Here is a 25,453-nt window from a genome sequence, read left to right as displayed (position 1 = left end):
AGTGCTGTTTTTACAATACCGTTATGCTTGAAAATTAAGTATAAAAAGGGTCGTATGAATGAATTATTTTATTAATATTCTATATTTATTCTCATTTTCTTATTGAGACGATTACACTTCAGTCTTGATCAAGAGGATTAAAGTATGTGCCATAAAATACTGAATATTTTCATGGGTTTCAGCTTCCTGTTTATAGGTGACATTTTGAAGACATTTTGCCATTCAAGATACAATATTTTGCTTTAAATTGATAATTGCCATAGTGACGGTCCTATTCTTTAATCATTCTGAAACCCATGTATATATAAGAATTATAGATACACTGATTATGATTGAAATGGCAATTCATCTGATTTTGTTTCATTGTTTTCTCACCTGGCAGCACAGTCAGGTAGGCACTCCTGAAGCTGTAGCCCATGGTATTAGCTCCCAGGCAGATGTACATGCCAGCATCCTCTTCTTTGGCTCTGGTTATGAGCAGCTTGTTCAAATAGGAGCCATCAGGACGGGACCACACCTCCCCCGTGGGCAGCACCACAAAGCGATGGTCTCCAACCTTGTGTTTTAAACATAGGCCGATTAGAAATGTCAAGTGAACAGAGGAGACAGTGTAGGTGCAGATCACATACCTCTATTGTGGAGTTGAACTTGTTCTCATCACCAGGTTCAACTCTTTTAAGCCACTGGATGACTGGTTTGACATCACTGCGTACCTTACACTGGAAAGAGGTCGTCCCACCATAGTCCACAGTAGTATTCACAGGATGAGTGCCAGTCAGGATGGGTTTGGAGTTGGTGCGCTCTGCAAACGAAACATCTAAGCTATTAATGTTAACGTTAAAAAGCTGGGTCTGTGCCTTGCTAACTCCAAAGTGAAACAGATGTACAGTCATGCACACGTCTGAACAAAGATACTATTCTCCTTTCTCGGCAGGGTCTGTATGTCTGAGCACCTTTCGAAAAAAAAAAAAAAAAACTCCACCTGTACTTAAATGTAGACCAGATGTGGTGAAAACAATCAGTCGCTCTTGTTTTATACAGCTCAGTACTAAATCACCAATGCCTCAAATGTATGCTTTAGCTGCCTTCCAATACAACCTAATATATTCAAAAACACTCACAACTCAGCAGGGAACACATTCTGGTCTTGACAAACACAGTCTCAAGCAACACCTTTTTTAGGCTCCAACCACAACTGGCTCGACAACAAAAGGCTTACAGAACATTCCTCCCACTCCTCCAGGTTCACTGACAGAAAGAGCGATCAATAAATGCCACTGAGGGGGAAGACTGACTAATCTTAAACTCACAATGGTGACCTTGAGCAATTATTTAAATAACACTTTGTAAGACAGGAAATAGTAGAGTACAAACGATCTTTATAGTGTTATATTACAAACTACACTCGCCAGTTTTTCCAGGGCACAATGGAATCAAAGCCTGATATCTGGCAGCAGACTGTGCCAGCAAATCATTAAAATAGGCTAAACGCTAATTATGGTGTTTTCAGTCATATGATCTTAAAGGTTTTTGCATAATCACCTTATTGTGAGTCGCAGTGGAAAAACCCCCTCTCAACCTCAGCTCTTTGGTGCACACAGAACACAGTATAATATATGTTATTGTTTGGCCAAAAGGGATTTCTAGTGGGGTAAGATATACCACTAATACATCCCTGATATGCAGGCAGGGGATAACAAAAAGACTCTTGAATGTATCATGGCAGGAACAAGCCAAAAACCTAGATATTGGTCATACATTAAGGTCTTGTTTTCCTTTCTCATGCATTTCAGTGACCTTGTGTTTTCAACAGCAAACAATAGTAAACTGGATGTCTCACTATTTTGTAGTTTAAATATGTTTAGTAAAATAACAAATTTTGTAAAATGGTCCAGAAAAAATATATCTATCTATTTATTTATTTATTTATTTAAGGACATAGCATTTACATTGTACGAACCAGATGCAATGTTTTAAGTATATGTAGCAGAATATGCTAATTTTCAACACCGGTCCATTGGGCCAATTTAGAGTTGCCAATTTTACCAACCAGTTTGTAAACTGGTTGTCTCACCATTTTGTTGTTTAAATATGTTTAGTAAAATAATAAATTCTGTAAAATGGTCCAAAAAAAATGTATCTATAAAAACATAAACAAATCAAAAAAATAAAAACATTAGCCTACCTTAGAGACACAAAATGTACCTGCTTTTCTATATACTGTATGGTTTCTAACACACATTTTGATTGACTTTAATACAGGTTCTCTTTGTTTCCTGCATCCAAGTGTGCAACTCACGTATGACTTCCACTTTGTAGGTGGCGTTGATCTCGCCCGCCCGGTTGGACACTTGGCAGGTGTACTTCCCGCTGTGCTCTGGACTGAGGTTCTTCAAACTCAGGGTCCACTTCTTTTTCTTGGGCTCGGCTCCTGCTGCGGCCCTGCTGTCCTCCTCCACCAGGGGCCTGTTGTCTTTGAGCCACAAGATGTCGGGCCGCGGGTTCCCACTGGCCGTGCACTTCAGACGCACAGAGCTGCCCACGGGACGGATGATGACCCGCTTCCTCATCTTGGCAGGCTGGGTGAAGCGGGGGCGCACTGAACACAGACAAATACAAATTCAATCGTTCATAACATTTACATGAAGTATGATGGGGTCAAGAAAAAATAGGGTTATTGTTACATGTTTTTGTTTAGCTGAGTGTAAACTTCACCCTGTTTCAGATACATTTTAATGATCAACTATGGCATTAAAAAAGCGAACAAATCATTTCAAAGACATTCATTCATTAATTCATTCATTTTCTACCACTTTTTCCCGTTAGGGGTCGCGGGTGACTGGAGCCTATCCCAGTGACTTTGGGCCTTAGGCAGGGAACACCCTGGACAGTGGCCAACTCGTCGCAGGGCCAACAAATACATTATCATTGGCAATTTCCATTTCAAGCAAACAACCTTCCAATTGAATAACTAGCAAAAATAACTTCAAATGGTCGAATATCACAAACATATAATTGATATATTATTTTCATAGTATTTTTGCCATTTTGAAGACAGATCAAAATTCCTTTAGGTGTGAATGAAACCAGCAGCTCCCGGCAGATGGGACAAAGGGCCAGAACAGAAGAAGTTATTGGTGGAGATAAACGGTTTGCGGGGCAGTTTTATATTTACAAGCAGTGTTCTGTTCTGTGTCTTCGCGGGGCTGGGGCTGAACCCATCGGAAAAGATTGAGGAATTCAACACAAATTCTTACATGACACTTTTATTAGACGTAAAGAGCGATCAAAGCTATGTTATCTGAAAAGCCTGCGACACAGAAGGAGGCTGCAGAAATATTTCAAGCCCGCCGGGTTTCACGTTCTCTTATTTATTTATTTCTACGTAGGGGAACCATTCGAGCACAGAGGGCCTTTCTTTGAGGGGCAAACCGTGTTGGGCTTAGAGGGGGAAGGATTTATTAATTGTTAGTTTTTCATCAGTATATTTTTGTTCATTTAGAAGGGGTCTGGTATGTTTCTTCAGAAAACAAAGTGTACAAAGCAAACACAGGCTCCAGTGATGGTATTTTGCGACCACTGTGGGTTGAAAGGCCAAACTGGGGTAGGACAAATAGACTGCATTTTGAAAAGAGATACAATATTTCTACTTCCTGCACGATATGTTTCACAGTTTTTTATCATCAGTCTTGATCACACTAAACACTGTACATTTTGAGTTTGTACATTTTGAGCTTTTCAGTCTTTCCTTCAACACCGTGTAACTTAAATATTGCCATTTTCCAGCGCTGTGTGGCTCAAGAGTACGACACTGAGTTTGCACAGTTTGTCCACTCCTGCATTTCATACAACCTTATTTCAACTGTATTGCATTTACCCTGCAAATGTAGCCTAAAATGCCCTAAACCAGCAACATAAATCTGATTCACATTGTTCTCAAAACTATGATATAAATGGATGTTATGTATATGCATTTGTATTGCATTTCCACCATAAGTGTACTAGTATTTCTTTAGTTTGCTCTCCAGTGACAGACACAAACCTTTAACACATCAAATTAATGTTCTGCTCCATTGAAGATTAGCTCTGTTGTGGAACTGTCCATGACACACCATGAAATCTATTCCGTTGAAGTCCTTTACAATCCAATTAACTGCACTTTATGTATGGCTTCGACTCGTATTATTTTCTTTAAACATGCTCTCGCAAACTTTTTTACGTTTAGCATGATTAGACTTTTGGTTTAGACCGGATGAAATCACGGCTCAGTGGGTGCCAGAGAAAGTACGGGCTGGTGAAACACATGGCAGAGTGCCTCGTAGTATAAACAACGTAATTGGCAGCAATAAAGTTAATAGTTCTGTTTGAGACACAATCTTTGAGTCACTTCCTCTTGTTCCTGACACAAAAGATTACCGTGACTGAGTAGCCCACATGTCCATGAGAATACACTATTAAACATGTTATTATTTTCCACTGAACCACTCTAAAATGTTACATAGTGCACCTTTATATAATCTAGCATCTTTCATTTTCCTCATGCATCTATTTATTAACCAGGCTCCCATAGTAAAAGTAGAGACCGAACATCAGTTTAACCATCCTGAGGTAAACTGGATTCGCATTGCCGGCTCGTAAAACGACAGATGGTGACAGAACAGCAAACGTTTCATTTATCCATGCAAATCTTTTCTTATCTACCATCAAATGCGGTGCGATTCTTCTGCTTGTAAAATACATGAACTCACTTAACCTCAACACCCATTCCATATACACACTTCTTTTACAAACACAATCAGCAGACAGTAAGCCACATCAAAGAGACACGAGTGACCAATGGGGAGGGCGGAGAGGAAATCGTTCACGGGAGCCCTTGATTTTACAGCCATTGATTTTATAGCCATCCGCCCGGGCGATAAATCTGTACCGAACTACTGCTGCCTTTCACAATAGGTTATTTTTCTTGCTGTGAGAAAACAAACAGCCCAAGAATTCCCCAAGAAATCCCAAGTGATCTCGCTATGACCGCATGATTCAGTGAAATGCAGCTCTCCTCCTGCTGACCCTCACCTGGACGGGACAACAAAACAAACACACTCTGAGTCTCGCCTTTGTGCACCCGGAGCTGGAAGAAGCTACTGGGCTTGAGCTGAACTGTGACCATGGCGATTGAGATGGTCTTTTGGATAATGAGGGGAGAAGAGTGGATCAGGGTCACTGAGAAGAGAAGCGTGGTTGATGGATTTCTGTTTGGAAAGATCTCAGGTCAGGGTGATCTTTAACAAATAAGATGGTGATTGAGGTAAATGTGCAGATATGGAGTGGATCAGAGGGACTGAAAGTGTCTAAGGTGAATAATAGTTCAGATGTCAAATTCTGATTTAGAATATTGATCCCCTAGCAGTTAATCTGAGGACCTAATATACTGTACTAGTAAGGATATAAAAGGACAGTGACGCTCAAGTTAAGTTTTCGAGAATCAAAGACTTGTAAGTGGGGAGGGGGAAGACAAAAACAAAGGCAGAGCGGGTTGAAGTCAAAACAATATAAAGTGATACAGAGGGCATATGGAGAGGTGCAGTGAAAGAAAAATAGTTTGGAGAACAGAGCATTGAGGCCAGGGCCAGAGAGAAGGACGAGGTGAGAGAGACCGGAGGCCAGGCTTGTACAGGGTCTCAGGGGCCACTTCAACGCCACACTTCACAGTGTAAAAATACTGCTGACCCTTTAGCTGGCCACCTTTGATCTCTCACACACACACACACACACACACACACACCACACACACACACACACACACCACACACACACACACACACACACGCACGCACGCACGCACACACACACACACGCACGCACGCACGCACACACACACACACACACACACACACACACACACACACACACACACACACACACACACACACACACACACGTGTGTGTGCGTGGGAGAGACACAGAAGAACGTTTTCTGCAATGATGCGGCCCAACAGATATTTGAAATGTGAAGTAATTTTGGCTGTCTTCCAGTTTATGGTTAAGGGAATCGTTGGACTTGGCAGAGTAATCTTGTTGGCTGGATTTGAAGCTTGGAAATCAATTTTGTGCTTATCAGCAGCTGTTTCATATTTAATGGACAGAGAAAATATGGGACATTTGTATTACACGCAATGAGATACAGAAGCAAAATGTTGTGGGCACAGTCCACAGTTGTTACAATGCTGACAAATGGAATCATTTCACTCTCTTTCAAAAGAGAACAAACTATATACAATATTTATACAATTACTGCTGATGTCATTAAAGGCTGTATTTCTAAGAAGACAGATTCTTCTTCTTAGAAGAAGTCCATATAAGGAAATAGAGAGTTTGGTGTATTATTAAGCACGGACTGAGTACGACAGTCTGAGGACTACGAAAAGTCTGAGGAATAAAGTCTGGCGGTAATGCAACAATTGGATGCCAACCGCCATAAAACAACAACAACAACAACAACAACAACAACAACAACAACAACAACAACAACAACAACAGAGCTGCTCCAGAGACATTTTGCTCTAGTCTTTAGAAGAAGCCCTGATACGCAGTAAAAGACAAGAGAATAACAACAAGCAAAGACGGAGCGCGCTCAAGTTCCATGACAGAGGGGTCCTGGGAGACGTTGAGGGGGCAAAGGAAGGAATGTGTCCCTCCAAATCACACCTCACACAAATAGACTGCAGTGCACTGAGTCTCAGCCAATTATCTGGGCAAACACCTCCACGCACTGCGAACACTGTCTGGTCCACTCTATCTGCTACTGAGCATGATCTTAACATGTTCCAAACAAGATTATTTGCATCAGCATCATTGTGCTCATCTTTTCTCACCGAGTTTCCCAGCCAACTCCGGAACGTTTTCTGAGCCTCCGTTTGCAGCTCCTGCTCCACCTCTGGAACTGGAGTCATCTAGAAGAACAAACAAAAAAGGGTCCATAAGTTAAAAAGAGCATGTACCAATATGATGAAGTTACACATGCAATAACAAGGATGTGTAACAACATAGTAGATACTGACTGATCTTTGCAATCAATCAATCAACAGAATATAGATACACACATATGTTTAAATATTCAGGCAAAAACCCCTTTAAAAAGCATAGATTGTGTCTGTGAATGAAGGGCTATTCACGACATACACCCAGGTCTATGTGAAAGAAAAGGTGAATGAATCTAAAACAACCAAAACCTGATGGAGTTCGGACCACCTGGAGAAAATCTGGGGCAGTTAATTACAAATGTATATGATTACAGATGCATGATGGTACATATGTGTGCTAGTACAGGCTAAGACCACCTGAAAGTGTTTAATGCAGCGCCAAATGTCTTTACAGCATCACTATTTGGAAGATGGAATAAAAGACATGTTTGAAATGCAAATAAAAGCATGGCCAGCATCCTCCGGGCTGGTATTAATAGGCGGCCGTGTGCAGTGGCCCTGTGTGCATACATGTGTGTCTGCGTGTGACGGCCTCCTCTTTGGGTGTGTTCGCGCATGTAGGGGTGCGTGTGTTCTGGAGTTACTTAACTAAGTGGTAACTTGAGGTGCTGGTACTCCTTTTGCACCTCCCGTTGCCACATGGACGGCCTGTTCTAGGAAAGGCCAGGCGTTTGAAACTGAGCGGCGAGTGGGGAGGGGGCTATGATATGGGGGTTTAGCACTCTCTCAGTAAGAATCCCTCCCTGAGGTCCGATGTGGGCCAGCAGCCTGGCAGACCTCCTATAGAGCAGCTAACAGAGCTTAGCTTCTACTGTACATATACCTTTGGCATTTCAACTAAGCACGCCCTGAAGGGCCCTCCCTCTATTAAGATGAATAAAGTAATTTTTATTTTAAAATGATCAATATGCATGCAAAACATTATTAATAAAATTAGTAAAACTACTATACACAATGTAAGAATATTTGCCATCTATAATTAAAAAGAGGCCAGGCAAATCCACTATTAATCTTTATTTATAAACATCTGGATCAAAAACTTATTATTTGATCATAATCCCTCTTTAAAAACTCAATACGGCTAAGTCTTTCATGTGTGAATTATTTGCTGTTCATTGAATGAGATAAAAGGCAGCAGCGCGCTCATCTCTCCATCACATGACTCTGTGGTTACCCCCTGATGTCCTACACCTACAGAATAACAACATGATTGAGACTCACAACAGAAACTGGTTCACATTATGCAAAAAGATTGAAAGGCGAAACTACTCCAGCTTTTCCTATCATCAGAAATGAAAACTGATTTGAGTGAAATTAAAGTTTGGACCAGAACCAGGTGCAGAGAGCACGTCAGCCCCGTCAGTTCACATTTATGTCAATGAGAAGTTATAAAGTGCAAATTTACAGCGTCAACTAATGATCAAAAACTTGGATTCATTTCAATACACTTAAAGGTTGTGCCCTCAAATCTGTAATCGAAGGTCTATGTATTTTGTGCCAGTGAATGTGTTTTTCCCCTTTTTGGTCAAATAAAAACTGACGCAAGTTCAGAAAGTTCAAAGTGAAGAATAGAGGTATCGCTTGTTTGGAACTAAACACACGCAGAGAAGTAAACAGCCTTCTGCTTTTAATAACCAACACATTTTTACAGATTCTGCAGTACCTTTAGAGCCTGTTATATTGGCTTTTCCAACAGTTCCCAGCAGTTTCTCTAAATACAAGTTTGTTCTGTGAAGTTGATTATTCTGATGCTCTGCTTTGTGTCACCATCATTTTCCTCATGGCCACGCTCTGTCTTTCTCAAAGCTATACAGAACATAAATCATCCCAACTCCTGTCCAACTTCTATCAATCTGCAGGAGGGAAAAGGCTCAACAGCGTGCTACATTTCACACGTTGACTGCTTGGGCACTCCTGTGTGCAGCCTGTGTGTATTTGTACAACGCTTTCTTTTATTTACCTTAAGGTCTGCTGCCGAAGAGTAGTAACTGGAGAGGAGTATGGCGAAATCTGGGTCTGAAATGTGTGCGAGTTTGGGGGCCACTGTTTTGCTAAAAGGTCATGTCCTTCTAGGTTTTAATATAGGGACACTGGATATGTGGACAGAACCTTAGTGTGCATGCGAGGCGCACGGCGAGGCATGTTTTAGAGTCAGTTCTTGCCTGTGGTAGCAATCGTGTGAGCTTGCATTTCTGTCAAAGTACGGTACAGAAATGCACGGCTCAAATCCACCACACCAGAAAAACTCACACTTTAATTTTGAACGAGATGGCTCGACTTTATAAAACTGTCACAAGCTACCGCAAAGCATTGTGTTTTTCTTACTGGTCCTATCTATTCAATCAGGAATGAAACGGATGATTTAAGTGGCCATGGTAGAAGTGGTTTGGCTATAAAAAGAATAATAAGAGACAGTTTTGTGAGACAGATGCGATTTAAAAGGCCATTCAGCAACACAGCTCTCCTGGAATCCATATGTCCGCAGCCTGGACTGTAACATGGAGCAGAGCACACATCAGTCCTTCACCAATGGGTCGGCCGGACTGACCCCCTGCAACAACATCATTATAAGTCCATCGGAGCCCGCCTTCTTTCTGGAAACAATAAATCCAAATGAGTCTACATCCGTCTGTCAGAAGACCACTGTTGATGCTGTTGCAATAAATGGGATGATTATATGGTACTGCCAATCATAGACACTGGATCCTGCGCATTCCTCAAACTCCAAAAACCTCAGCTCAGCCACAGTCATTCTCCTAAGCGTCCTCACAAAGACTCGGCTTCCAACAATAGATCAGATACATTCAATATGCTGTTATGGTAAGTAATGCAAAACTCGAACTGTTGGAATCATCAGGCTGTTGTCAGGGTTACAGACAGTAATGTAGTATAAAAGTGGAGGTGGATAATATGGTGATTTTTCTGTTTAATGCAGCTGTGCACTCAAACACAGACACACGCGGTCTACTTTTCCCACTGCTTCTGTTGCAGCCTTTTTTGATCATGCTTTGATTGACAGGCAGATTTAATCAATTGTAGTGATGGATTAGCAGATCCCACTCAAACACGCACCGGGAGTTGTGCAGAAGTGACACAGAAGAAGAAGAATTCAATGGATTTAGTGATTTGGGGTAAAACTGATGGTTTGGTAAACTTGTTAGCATGTTCTTTATGCTGTAGTTATCAGAATAACTGTTAATATGTTACGTTAACATACCGGACACTTACCACAGCTCGTTGTCTGTGTGTCATGTAGCTGAAGGTGTTACATTAGCATACATACACCTATTCACCATGTTCTCTAATCTGTTATTATTTTAAAATGCATTTCAAGATTAAATGTCAGTTCTTGGTCTTGGATTTTATCAAATCAATTTCCCCAAATGCGACTTATACTCCTGTGCGACTTAAAAATACGGTAAGTATTAATTTATTTTTTTAAAACGTGACTGAAAGAAAACTGTGACCTGAATCTTTAAGACGATTGAATATTAAGTAAAAGGCTTATACGTCTAGTACAAAAACCATCAGAAATATTAACATTGTTACATTCTGAGAAGAAAAGTGTAACGTTTAAAGGGCCCGTATCATTTTCCGACTTTGACTTTTTACCTTCTTACAGTGCTATTGGTATCTCGTATATGTGCCCAAAGTGTCTTCAGCTAGAGAATAGTCTGTATCCTTCCCCTTGAATGAGCAGATGAACAGGGGCTATTCACCAGGATGACGCTTCCCTGTTTCAGCCCACCCTCTAGGAAGCACTCTGTACCAGTACTTGTGAGTCCAAGATATGGGTGATATTTAATAACTGTTATGTTATGGGTGTTGCACAACATTTATTATTATTATTATTATCAACTATGCCCTTAGAGTAGACTGCGAAACAGGAATAATAGCATAATATAGTATATTTAAAGCCCACGTGCACTTCCTCTCCTAACACACACACCTCTTCACACACGTCACTGTGATTTACACTCTCTCCCGTGGCGAGGCCATGTTGCCTTATGGAAATCATTATAGGTTGTGTTGCTACACCATCCTCCATTAACAGCATGAGGGAGACACCGTGAGAGAGTTTGAAACGGAGAGGGAGAGGCAACAAGTCGGGATGTGACGGACTTCAGCAGAGGTCAAGAGGGAGCGGGGCCCGGATGAAAGAGCTGCTTACAGAGCGAGGGCTGGTCCTACAGGGAAATGGCGGCAAAGCAGTGAGATTTATTAAGAGGAGCAACAGAACTGACAGTTGTACACTACAGAACTGACAGTTGTACACTACTGTTAACAGGTCTGAGTGATCACACAAACTTGTCTGATGGATTAACAGCTCTCGTATGTGTGATCCATGTTTCCAGGTAACGGCTGCATTTTACTGGAACATCTGATCTCATTATAACCCATCAGTAGAGTAGCAGGCACATCACCAACACCTGACAAACATGCTGGTTTTCCAAAACTTTTTTGCTCTTGGACTAAATCAAGTCAACAATTTTTTTTACAAGTGAAACTTTACAACGCAATTTACTGATGTAATTAGACATAGTACCACTCCAGGCTGTGAGATATGACGAACACACGTCAACTATTCACTCACAATTGCTTCCAGCTTTTCCAGCTATTAGCTGTTTGGTCTTAAGTGCTTTTGAGAGAAGTAAATAGACTTTGGAGTGAATGTATGTACTTTATATGATGTTTGGCAAACATTCAGCTCTGAAAAAATTAAAAGCTGCTATTACACAACAAAACACTACATTATTTTTCCGATTCATCTCCCTTTGTTAACTTTTGGAAAACAGTGGGCTTCATGAAAAAAGGACATATTATTTTAGGTGTAAAATACATTTTGTCATAGTATTATTCTTCCACAATGGTAAAGAAAAAAAATGATCTAACCTTATCAAATCACAAGCTTTATTTTTGCTTTCATAACCTTGTCTCCACTCGGTCCGCCTGAGACGTTCTGCTTACGTTCACAGTGAAACCTCTGGTTGTATATATTCTGAAACGAGTCGGAGATGGTTGAACTTATCTACGCTGTAATCCCTGCTCCCCACCTTACCCCGGCTCCACTCTCCCTTTCGACACAGTTTCTCCTGAGAAATCAAACAGGGCTTTGATTGGGTCACAGACTAAACACAAGCAGTTTGAGCAGAAACATTTTGGATGTCAGCATCACGGGGCCAAGAGAAAGAGCAACAGAGGGGAAGCCTGGGGGGAGCGGCCAGGCGCATGCATACAAATGTATATTTGTGGATGTGTGTGTTACTTTAAGCAGAGTTTCCTGAAGCCGAGGCGAGTGCAGTTTGATCCTGAGCCATGAACGGGCTTGCGGTGCTAATTACAGCCACCTGTGAGTTTGTGCGCCGGGACAAAGACTGTACCATTGTGAGCGCACATATACGTGTAACAAAGAGGTAATGTAATGTCGTAGTTGGAAGGAGGCAGGCCTCCCTTTTCAAGCCCTCGGAGTATAAAAGCAGGCCTGGTACGTGTCAAGCTTGTTATATCCACTTTGTCCTTGACCATTGGCATGTCCGCGCGTGTCTGCGCAGCTGTCAGTCAATCGTTGGCATCCAGACCTCACCGGAAGAAATCTCAAGTTAAAACAAGCAAAGGGCATTTTTAGTTTTCATATTTTGTTATTGAGCAAATCCTAAATACTGGGAGTCCAACTTAAAGGCGCAATGGACGATTTTTCGGTGATTTGAGAACGCAGGTGGAAGTGCGCATGCCACTCCCCCGTGTGGACTGATACAACACTCACGTGCGTTTGTTTATTAGCGCAACGGATCGTATCGCATCTCTCGTCTCCCGTAGATTTCCGTCTTCTTATGAGTCAACTCGAACTCTCTTTCTCCGTCTTCATTTTGTCCCGTACACTGAGGGAACTATATTATGATAGATCCATCCGCTTAGACACGCGGAACCGTGCTGCTCGTGGGGACGAGCCACACGCGGCTGCAGGTGAGCGGTAGGTGCGTTTTATGATTGATACGTGGCAGGACTAATCGGCAGTCCACGCCACGAGGAAATAAGACTTAGATTTTGGTTAAAAAAATCGTCCATTCAACCTTTAAGGATAAGTGTCTTGCTTGTGGATCAAACCAGTCAATCTTTGTCTGTGTTAACTTGTGATTGGCCAAAATTAATATTGACCTGTAACAAACTCTTAAACTCTACCATTGATTATAATGTTGATTTGAAAGGAAATATACCGTACTAAGTTTCCATAGGGTCTACCAGGACTAATATCAAGTGTTTGCCCAGGAAGAAGGAAAATGTATGCAGTGCTGTTAAAATGAGGTGTAATGGCAAAAGTAATGAAACTATATAATCACAGCTTGACACATCTGGCCTTCTCGCCTTTCACTCCTCAACAATGTAACAGTCAAATGTCCAAAGAATATATTTGGATTGGGATGAGGGTCAGGCAGTAGTCCGAGTGTGAGAGTGAATAAAAATAATGCCATTGAGAACAGTAAAGCCCCACATGTTGCCAGTTCCTTCCGACAAAATCCTGAAAAGTCAAAAGCTTCCAGGTAACTAATTCAAACCAGAGAGCACTGATGAAGCCAAACCTGCTAAGCAATAAAATTTTGTTCCAGGATGTAAAATTTGCCACCACTGCAGGCTGAAAATACTTCCAGACCTTTAGCGCTGCAGCTTTTATGGATTCACAGTATAGCTGTTCACTATCCGCTTGTCAAACTACTCATCCTCTCATCCAAGTACATCCATCATCACTTAACATGTACTGTCTAGAAGACCCGACCACAACATTAACAGATGTTCATGGGGTTTTGGCCAAATAAGCTTAAGTTAATCAGAGAAATGTGTTCTATTGAAAGGCACTAAGTGGTTGGTGAGACTTGGATCAAGTTTTGATGAGGTTAAGGATAAAATGGAGACAAGATTGTAAAACGTAAATATGCTAAAAGTAGCTTTCAGAAACAGATTCAAACATTGGATGCCAGCCATAGGCTGAAAATCATTGCTGTATGAAGAGATACATGTGAAAATGTGATATATAACTTGAGCTTGTTCCAATAAAATTAATGTTGCATTCAGTAGCATCAGTATTAACTCTGTGTGTGTTCTATGTTGTGTCATGAGTGACATTCTTTCTTGAATGTATGTCCAATCAACATGCACAGCACACTGAACGCCAGTGGTACAGATGTAGATGTAATTACAGTGAGACGTCCACTGTTAATCTCCCTTGTGTGGAGAAGAGTATTCATGGTCTATTGTTTGACATAAAGAGCTAATGATGTCAGCTACTAAGAGCTACCTGAGCTGTCTGTCCAGATTAACTTCAGTTTAATTGTGTATTGGATTGGAAAGCTTTGTGACCCTGGCCCCTGACCTCTTGGCGAGGCAGTGAGGACGGCACAATTTTGCACGAGCGATAAGTAAAGTATCATATTCTTCCGTCTTTCAGTGTTTGAGCAAACCCCTAAAGAGCCCCGCATTTAATTGAGTAAAGACCTGTGTTGCATAAGGCTGCCAAAGCACAAATCTAAGCCCCAATCAGTCTCCATCTGATATTATCCAAACACAAGATATGATTAACATACCACATTTTCATAAGGCGTTAATAAGTTTGAATCTGTTTTCCAGAGCTCTGCATCGTTTCAATCTTGGTATATTTACTGATACAGCGGGCGGATGGGCACGGGCCATTTACACTTGGCGGTCAAGTTAAGGTTAACAATGAGGCCTGGGTTTGTTTAAAATATGAAAAATGTGGAGAAAATGCTATTCGTCCAGTGAAAATGTGGTCTTCGTCAAAGCATAAAATATTAACAGAACAATTAAACAACACACAGGCACGAGGCGAGCAGTTACACACACTTGCTCATAAACATCACTTTCTGATGGGGTTTATACGTTCTGAAAACATACAGTTAAGGATCATTTTCCTCTGAGTATATATTTATAAAACAAGAGCATCTGGCTTTGTTCACTCTGTTGTTTTAGTCTTCCAAAGTAAAGTAGCCTCGTAGTGTTGATTCTCTGTTTTGCCTCTTTTGTTAACATCTTTCTCTGCGCATGAGTGCAGCAGGCTGTGACAGTGCATTCATCCTCACATGTGCGGAACATCTCTCATCCCAGGCCCTGTTTTACATCACTGTTCACACTTCATCCATGGAACATCTGGGTCAAGTGTGGAACACAGTCTGAGGTTTACCTTAAATGGAGACAATATGGATGCCACGCAAACACACAGCTGCACCTCAAGACCCTGACCAGCACCTGACAGATTAACATCATGGGGGCTATCCACTCAAGGGCATGAGTGAGTCAGAGGAATTAGGGAATTACTTCATGTCCGCTGCACATCGGAAGGCTTTGAGGTCACAACTGTGAAAAAACATGTACAGCTTTTGCATGGGTTTTACGTACGCGCAAGTAATGCTTTATAATCGACTATCTGCAACTAACTTAAAGGTGCTTACAATGTAGAAAAACAGCTAGTTAATTGTATACTCAGTAAAAGAAGTCCACACGTATCGCTCACTTACCTAATGCATTCTGAGCATCCTAAATATTCTCCACAACTCTTTGAGGCCAGAGCGAGTTTGGTTAGACTAACGAACATGCATGTTAGTTAGTCTAACAACGCAGATGGCCCTAGTTTCCACTAACAAACAGCATGCAAAACCAGATTTGGAATTTCTTTGAATGCATTTGCAGTCTTGAATCCTTCTCTGTATTTTCCTGATTGCCAATGGTCATGTGCCAAGCTGTGAACATATGAATGCAATATGGGCGTCAAAGTACAGGCCGGTACATGTATCATGTAATAGTGCATGTGTGTGTATTTATAAGCATGTTCCTCCAGCTGCTCTGTGTGTAACTCTAGTAAACATCAAGGCGGTGCTTTTTGCTTTGCTGAATTAATGAATCTCTCACATCCACGGCCACGCGCCGCCTTTGAAACGCACACCGTCGGCCTCGCCTCAGCACTTTGAACCCTCAATCACTCTATACGCTCTTCCCAATACCACATTATTCTCTAGTTAAACATCTACTCATTAGTGCGTTGGATTGTGGTCCCTGGATTGACCCTGTACTCATCTTACATTACTGAATTAATTTTCACCGTTTAGCAAAAATGCCGCAGCTGTTGTTAATCGTGTGAGATGCTCGCTCAAAATTTATGATCATTCTTTTCCCTAGAGTCTAAAAACAACTCATTTTGCTTTTTGTTTGTAGTAATGTCATCAACCTATAGCAGTATATTATCGTGTTTTGATCAGTAAAGGCAATAAGTATTATACTCTATGAATTGTAATAAATAAAATGATTTGAATATAGATCACTTCTGCCACTTCTTCTTTTCTATCACCCTTCTACATCCATGATAGTTATAACGAAGAATAATAGGTGTTTGTAGAAAAAAAAGAAACAACTCAAAATCCTTTCTCAAAATCCTTACTTTATCTACCTGCCTACAAGTGGATGCACCTAACGAGGAAAAATATTTTATAGAACTGATGGAATTGATTCCACAAAACTATAGTAAACAAAGCCAATGTGCTCCTACAAACTATCTAAAGAAAAGATACCGCCAAATGAAAGTAAGTTGTAACGTTTTTCCTATGGTGATGACAGATCATAATGTCACTAAGTGATAGATCTTGAAAACCACATCAATCAAGTCATAACTGTGAGGAGAGATTCATTTCGTTTGCCTCGGAGCAGCCCTCTTGAGTTGCATGTATACAACAAGTTTGTATTTTTTGCATACTTCCTGTTTTTATGAATTACCTCCACAACATTAGTGCGTTTAGATGTCCCGGTGCACATGTTTAATTGGGGCTACGCTGTTGTTCTGTCTAACTTCAAAGTTGCTGGCACGTTTTCTACTGCGCGGCTACATGCTGACAAGCTGCTCTTTGATGAGACACTATTCACAACAATGTAAAAACTAAGCAGCTCATCGCCATGTGCCGCCGGGCAATGTTTCACCATGAGTCACTCGGGTGCTTGTTTGTTTCACGTCTGTTTGTTGTATTGTGTTGATGCCTTCTTTTTTGTGGATTAAAGATAATAAAGCTTTGTACGCGGCGCTTTGGAATGCTCTATTCCGACCTGGCAAATGCTGATGGTTTTTAATGAGACTTTATTTTCCGGCCATGTAGATAATTAAATAAATAACAGCGCTTTTAAATCCAACAGGTGCACTGTGTGTGTTTGTGCATGCAAAACATGACATTATATAACTGGAAGCTGGTAAAATGTTTTCAAAAGTGCTAGAAGGAAGATTGAGTTAATGATGGGATTATGTCATTATTTATACCTCTTTTCCATTTTAATGCGTTTCTAATGTCTGAGAATCTTCTGCCAATAACATTTTACCGGTCAAATTATTTTCTCATCTTACTCAACTATATTGTTTTTCTGTTATTTTTGTTTGTGTGACAAGAACAGAACCAGACACAGAGATCAGCAATGGATGTCACGGCTTATTACAATTTACACATGGGCAACAATCTAAATGTCAGTTTTAAGCCTAAGTGTGGATAAATCTTTTCCAGCTCCAAGCAAACATCATACATATATCATTATAACACAAAGAACCAAAAGGAAGGAATTTAGAGATCTTCTGGTTCGACCACATTAGCGGCGTGTACGAGTGTATCAGTTTTCAACATGCTGTCACTTGGATCCAACTCCAGGCTGATAGCACAGGCGCCGCAAAACCATCACAATGTTTGTCTAAGAACCATGGGGGAAAACACCATACATCTCCACTAAAAATACAGCAAAACATATTGTCCATGCATTTATGTGAAATATAACACGGAGGAATGTGACAATACAAGTGCACACATGCAGACTTGCACCTGAACCAACCCCGGTGTCTTGTCTATCTTAAACCTCACATAATAGATGTGTTGTAGAATATTTATCAAGTGTATTTAGGCTTGTTTACCTAGTCACTGTGTTCTTGTTAATATATTTCAATATTAAGAGATAAAACAGCCGTATCAGTCTTAAATGTATGATATGGCAGTTGTGTCTATGGCTAACAAAAGCATGTTGTGGTCATATTCTGTTACAGGACCAGCGTTCGGATGTAGAACTATGATAACCCTTGATAAGAGCAACAAGTCTTTCCATGTCTGTTGCTGGTGAACACAGACTGTATATGTGACGGTTTTTCCATTATAGCTTGTGGGTCTACGAAGCCAGATGCAACTGGTGGAATCCGCCGAGTGACACAAAGACATTGAAGAGGAATCTGTGAGCATAATTCCCTCTTCACGTCATCATTAAGACTTCAAAGCAGGTGCGGGCCGATACAAGGCTTTTCAGCACTGACACAAATGCATTCTTATGGAGAAGAGTAACGAATGAGAGAATAACAGCCAAATAAAGCAGGGGGAGGAGGGACATTGCGTGTTAAAGAACCAGTCTTTGGCTTTGATGATGGAGCAAGAGTGAAGCAGCGAGGAGCAGACAAAAGTTTCTAAAACTTCAAAAGAAGCTTTTTTGTGGCGCAGGTCTGCTCTCTCATTCTGCTCGAGTCGTCCTTTCTATTCTCTCTGTCCTCTCTTCAAACACGTCTTTACTAATTGCAAGCCGTGCTCTGCCCTTCACAGACTCTCCTCTCCTCTCGACGTCTTTCAGCGGGGGACTGGCTACAGTGGGACGGCCTAATAACCCGCTCTGAGTGGGACAATGGGGCCTGCGGGGCCAGCGACAAATCCCAGTCCTAATGAGAAAAGGCTCCTTGAGTGAACAAGCAGCTCTGTCAATGGCCTGCTCTGACAGACTTAAAGCCAGGGGGCGGGGCCAGAGGCTGTACTGTGGGTTTTTGGTAGTAAGCCCCGGGTGCACTGGCCCATGTATGCATGTGATCAAGACGTACTGTACAGTGATAAAAAAAACATTGGTCCATGAGATAAAAGATGAAAACGGCACGGAGATCAAAGAAGTATGTTTAGCGTTGTGTGTGAAGGAAAGCGTGTGCGTGCCTGCGAGCGCACTCACCTCCCGAGGGGAACAATAGTGAACAGCACTAATCCTACACAGCATATAATGGCCACTAAGCTGTCTATTGAGCGGTACATAGCACCCCTGCAAACTGCTATGATCACACAAATGCACAAGCTCACTCATTCAGACACTTCCTTCCACTTTTACTTTAAATATTTTGGTCTTAATGAAACCATCGCATTGCTTTTTTGTAATTCATCTTTTTACAGAAAGTGTTAATAAAGATACATATGTAATAATTTCTAAACAATAAGGAAATATATTAATTACTAACAAAATATAAATATACCAGGTTATATTTTCACATTTGTACTGATCACTCATTAACCCTTCAACATTCCTATCCCATTTCCAGCACTGCTTAGGTTTTGGAGAAGCCGTTAAAGTAGGACTAAGCCATTGATGTATGTGCCAAAAGATGCTCCCGCCCCTTGCATTTACATGTCATTAGAGAGGGTTTGTTAGTAGCAGGTGGATTCACTGTGCGTCGACTTGTGCATCCAAGTGTCTTCTTAAGGGGCCTCGCTGGAATTATTCACATTCTTTTCTGACAACTGTGGAAGCCTTTTGTTGCCCCTTGACACCTGTTGCCTCATATATTTATCAAAAGCCATTGTTACAGATGAACAGGAAAAATGTATTTACAATGTACAGATCTGTTTACTTTCCCTGGTATTTGGCAACATTTTTACTGACAGAGAATCTACGTACTTTATAACTTGGCATTTCTTCTATTTCTAGCTAGAAAAATGTTGATTCTAACTTCAGACACAAAATTTATGGATAAGGGAGATCAAAATTTAGCGTGCAGCGTACTGCAATAATAATTAGTTATCTGAATTGTTAACAGTACATAAACACTCCAATCGTTTTCAGTCCCATTTAGGGCTTTGTTTTCGCTCCGTTGCTTCTTTTGTTGTGTGCCAGATAAAACATTGGCTCATTGTGGCTCATATCGCTTCAACTCATATCCCTCCCTCCACCTCAGCCTTATGTCTCCCATCTTTTATTGCTGGTGGTCACACACAAGTCCTTAATTATCTTAAACAAACTGTAAAGCAGACATAACTTTTCAAGCTCACATCCTTGAATATTGTCTTTCATCACATCTTAATTTCAAAGCAATGATTTTAGTCGACTAAATGGATTGCAATAATCGAAGGCCAAAAAACACAGAGTATAAAGCAACCATTCCTTCTAGGTCTAAGATTGCCATGGCGCTGTGGAGTAAAACAATACAATCATTAGAATTTCTTAGTAGCTGACAGATGATATTAAGGGAATTTCCCACCACAATCATAACTTATGTGAAATGATACAAAAAGTGAATTATCTCAAATGTCTTATGTGAATCCCATTATGAAGCAGTCACCCTGGAGACATAGTAAAGGTTCATCAAAAAGTCATTTGGAGAAGCAACTTTTGATTTGAGGTGGAATGGGTCCGATACGATGACTGACAGATGGCACGGACTGGACAAAGTGCAGACGAAGCTAGCAGAAGGTCTTTAAGGCCCATTAAGGTCTAGGAGAGCTTGACTTGGCATGGTCCCACGAGCTGTGGGCCATATTGACTTACTGGCACACACATGCACAAATGTCAATGGAGCATGAAGGCAAGCAAGGGAGGAAAAGGAACCAAGAGACCTTTAGGAAGAAAAACAAGGGAAGTGTAGCTGCAATAGACAAAGAAAGTGGGGACTGAGGATTCAAGTACCAGTTTTGGTCAGTCTGGTCCATTTATATATCCATTATCTTTGTATATATACACTCAGAACTGGCTTCAGCCGTTTTAAAACAATGGACAGTCAGTTATAAAATAAGAAAATAAGAAACAACAAAATTAAAAATTTAAATCACTTCATAAGAAGATTGTGGAGAGACCAGAACTTGAACTAAGTATCTTCAATTCTGTAATAAATTCTGTTGCCATTTTGGCTTGATATCATAGTGGAAGATTCCTTTTCCAGACTCGCTCAGAAAAACATTCTTGGGGATAAGGCAAATTTATAGATGCAGCTCAATATTATAGAAGGCAATAAAACATTGTGTACATGAGGCCCACAGAGATGTTCATTGAAACACATTTCTCCACACCTAATACTCTGGTGTGTTTACAAGTGCAACTTTCTTTACTGAAGGAGCGACGAGGCAGAATGAGAGGATGTGGGACAGACAGCCGTGAAATGGAGGTTTGGGCCCCTGAGGAGAGGGCGACCGGCCCTTTGTCAATCTGTGCATCTCCTTCCACATCTGTCTTCTGTGAACCTTCAGAGACAAGCAGCTCCCCTATTACTGTGTTGATAAAAATATGGACATACTGTATAGTATATAGAATTTATGAACTTAAAAGATGTTTTTCTTACTGCTTTGTTGGAACAGCTTGAAACTTGACTCTAGTTTTACTCCTTCCATATGTATCTAGGGTTAAAGAAACTGTCCCAGGACGTGCACTGTCTCGCAGACCAGCATGTTTACATCTGCCTTTTCAATAGTGCCACCATGATATCCGGAGCCAAAGTTGTGTCTGGACCCAAGCGACCAAAGCAAAGCAGGACATCTGATAAAGTACAGTTTAAGGAACAAGGAACAAACCTTCTTTCAAACCTCATTCTTATTTCCTGCACCTGTTTAGAGCTCTGAGTTTCTGACTGGAGTTGGTGCCCCGCCGTTGGTATGTGGTTTTACTTAGTGCACATTTGGTATTTGAGAGAAGGAAAAATGATGTGGCATTTACAATATTCTTTGGCACAGCACTGCTTACCAAAATACTCACTCTAAAGTAATGACTAAAACATTCAGTATATCAACAGGAATCTTTTAATGAAATAGAAAATAAGTTACTTGAATCTAGAGCTGGGTGATGGACAAAATAATGAGGACATTGTTTTCCCTTCATATATCATGATATTCAATTTGATTTTGTCTTATTTATTCAAACAAATAAAAAATGATTCAATGTGAATTTCCTTCAACATAATTAAGACTCCAAACCAAATGACTTTACTCACGGCATATTGGCTGTATATCATTGATGATTTGAAACTGAACTTGATTCACTGCGTAGCTCTTCATGGACCTATAAGCTTGACTAACATTTGTTTATCATCAAGGGATGTTTTTTTGGTTACCAAAGCAAAAAAGGACAGGTTTGCACATTAAGAGAGATATAAACTCATGAAATTCCATAAGCATTAGCACATACCATCACATAATCGTTCAAACTACAGCCCCACAGTAAACATAGGCAGACACTGAATTGGAATCTGAAAGGAATTCAAATGCCAACCTTGGCATTACTGGCCAACCCACTGTCTGGCCCACAAGGAGAAAAAACTGTTACCTGTTTGTAGTTTTGGCTCAAATGCATAACAAAACAATGTTTTATTTGGCTAAGACTAATTTTAAAGTAAAGCTTACAAAAACAAAGGTGGCCTTAAAGCTTGCTAAAAAAAGCTTTAAAACATTCAGCACTGGCCTATATTTAGCAAATGTTTACCTCAAAACTGCTTTTGACAGAACCAGACTAAACAGACAGAAGCTAGTGAGTAATTTGAGTAGAGGTTAATCTCAATTATAGAATATTGCTCAATTCTTTTAAATTCTAAAAACAGTACCTAAAAAACATGATAAAGAGAGGAGAAATGTTCTGAGGAGGCCTCCTCAGAGCCCCAAAGTCAACAATCTGTAGGTCGGGGGCTAAACCACCCATGATTTGTAGGCTACACTTCCAAATAACACATTTTTTATGTTCTGTAAATTATGACTTGGACCCCCCGAAAACGTCCCCTGTGAGACCTCGAACTTTCAGCTGATCATCGAGCGGTGCCTCCAAACCGGGGAGCTGCTGCGCTCGCTTCGCCCTGTGCATTTTTCTGCCATTAGTGAGAAAATACTGTGTGAAACTTGAGCCAGAGGAGAGCTTAAATCTGCAACACACACACAGCGGACACAAAACTGTGTGGCATTTACCGCTGTGCTGGACGGCTCCAACTACATGTGTGAGAAAGAGTTATTGGAGATTTTTTAAGGGGCCAATCACACACTCATATGACTCATAGCAATTACGTGTGGAACCTTGGCCACCTTTACATTCTCTCCAGACCAGGCACCAGATATCTCAATTAAAAACCCGGATATTTGAGAAGCCAGAAACACAGGCCTGCAGAGATCATGTAGATCTGCAACTCGAGCTGGTGCGTTTTTGGGCCCGGAAGACAGCTGCAGTTGCACACAGTCACTGCAGTTAAATGGAGTAAGTGCATGGAGTAAGTGCAGGGCCTGGCTTTGGCTTTCAAAGAACTCAATGCAAGTTTCAAACATAAGAATCAGTTGTATATTATTATGACTTATGATGTCAATGTTAGAAGTAAGTGAACAGCACAGCAGAATTTGAGGAAAATGAGCAGTTTGCACAGGGTTTACAATAAAAAAGAAAGTGTAATCTTCCAAACAATGGTAGAAAGTGAAGTTTTAGCACTTTTACGAACACTTACAGGCCCTGTTTAGTTCATTTCTGAAGACAATAATATCATCTGAATAACGTCATTGGGGAAAACATTGAGATATAAATGTGTCTCTTTTTATTATGATACAGAGCCAAAGACGAAATAGGCTTTATGACTTTTGCTCATGGAACAGAGGTAATTTAGGGGCTCATCGTCAGATTAATCCAGTGGCTTTGAGATGCTCTTTACAAGCCTGAAGCTGCTGCCTTCTGGTTTGTTCCATCTTGCACTGCCATTTTCATAAGTCAACACTTGCTGCAAATCCTGATCAACATAAATCATGTACAACATTTATTTAAAACACACACCACTCCAGGTTTGATCTCGTTCTCTTTGTTCTCCAATTATTAACACATGTCAGCGCTCCGACTGAACTCTTAAATCAACACAAACGAATGCAAACGCCTGCCTTAAAAAAGAGCAGTGTGTATTGATGAAAACAACCTTCGCCTCAGATTCACACCGTCAAAGCCACACAACCTTTGATATGAGCTCACTACACTAAACCACTTCCTTCCTCCACGACTTCCCTGCCCCGCTCCAGACACACTCCTTTTGTCATCACATCTGGTTCAGACTATAAATCTTATATCATTCACTCGTATGAGGCTTGTTGGAAAATCAAACAGCTTAGAGAAAAGAGTCAATAGAAAAAGAATAAGACAGAGGATTTTTGCTGGCACCTCGTTTCTGAAGGACAGTGTTAGCCATACAGTCTTTACAGTGGTCTCGTAAATCTGTGCACACCAGTTGCAGTAGTTAGAATTGGTTTAATGTTGAAGGTTTTTAAAGATTTGCCCTTGACTTGCCTTTGTCAGTTTAAGTCTGTCCTAACTATAATGCAGTTTGATGTACAATATGCTCTCTACTTTGCTGTTTCTAGAGGTCTATTACTTTCCAGTTTGTGTGTAAGATGCCATTCCTCTTACCTGGACCATGTCAAATCAACTCGTGGAGCCACAGAATAAAAACATGTCTTAATTTGGCCATAGCTCTCAAGGAAATGAGATCTGGAACGAGACAGCCTGAACGCATGCCAATCAACACACACAAAAAACTGAAACATTTAAGGAATCTGGCAAAAACCGTCCGCCGCATGGCACCGTGGCAGTGAACACATGCATTTTGTGGCAATAGCGCCATTACGCAGGGAAACTGTAAAAATATTGATACAAATTAAAGCGTGGTAGGGAAAGCTGAGCCGAGTGGGCGAGGAAAGCAGGAATGAGGTCGAGATTGAGCGCTAATAGGAAAAAGGTGTTAAAGATACGTTTGGGTTTGAAAATGAGAATGAAGGACAATAAGATGCAGGTGTAGGCTCATTACTGTGAAATGGAGCGGTCAGTGAATAATCAGCGTAGGACCACACAGGAGATGAAAGAGGGGACGATGAGGACAGAAGAAATGTGAGTGGGGTGGCCGTAAACAAGACTATGATGTATGATGAGTTACCGCAGAGCAAATAGCACTGTTTCCATGTCAGAGACAACTAGACACATGCCGTCATTCATTCTCACCGTGCTTTAGCCTCCATTGTGTATGCGGACTGCTCCAGCAATGCAAACACCACCCTCCATGCTAATTGTCTCCCTGATGAGCCGCTATAATTCACCTCTAACTTACATAAAGGTTGTCTTTTCAAATAGAAACATGTATGATCTGTAGATTGTCCTGATTCGAGGGAAACTGAGGTGATTTTGAGATTGTAGCAAATTGTTTTTTCATATTGTTGTTTCATGTTGCACCTTATCACTGAAGAAAGTTCCTAGTTTGTGAATCTTGTTTTTTCACTGACAATGACAATGGCAATAAACCTTTTTCTGATTCTGAGACATGCCTGAAATATTGAAACAGCTGATTGTTGTTTATTTCAAAATCTGTTAGAGTTGTGGAAAACTTTAAATGTTCAGCTTTTGATAGCAGCATTTATGTGCAGTACACATTATCTAGACATTACCAG

At 40.8% G+C, this 25,453-nt stretch overlaps 1 protein-coding gene across 1 annotated transcript in view; it reads right to left on the bottom strand.

Annotated features, from left to right (window-relative positions):
- fgfrl1a (fibroblast growth factor receptor like 1a) overlaps positions 1 to 25,453 on the bottom strand; it is a 50,549-nt gene that overhangs the window by 3,963 nt on the left and 21,133 nt on the right. The window contains exons 4-7 of the mRNA XM_072436377.1: positions 6,870 to 6,947; positions 2,300 to 2,599; positions 630 to 802; positions 376 to 556 (exon numbers count right to left, since the gene is read on the bottom strand). Of these exons, the coding sequence (XP_072292478.1) occupies positions 376 to 556; positions 630 to 802; positions 2,300 to 2,599; positions 6,870 to 6,947 (732 nt within the window). The remainder of the gene's footprint in view (positions 1 to 375; positions 557 to 629; positions 803 to 2,299; positions 2,600 to 6,869; positions 6,948 to 25,453) is intronic.

Source organism: Eucyclogobius newberryi, unplaced genomic scaffold (genome assembly GCF_026437365.1).
Source record: "Eucyclogobius newberryi isolate DKJ021-1_F unplaced genomic scaffold, fEucNew1.0.hap1 SCAF_11, whole genome shotgun sequence".
Classification (NCBI taxonomy): Eukaryota; Metazoa; Chordata; class Actinopteri; order Gobiiformes; family Gobiidae; genus Eucyclogobius; species Eucyclogobius newberryi.
This window is presented reverse-complemented; position numbering and strand designations above follow the sequence as displayed.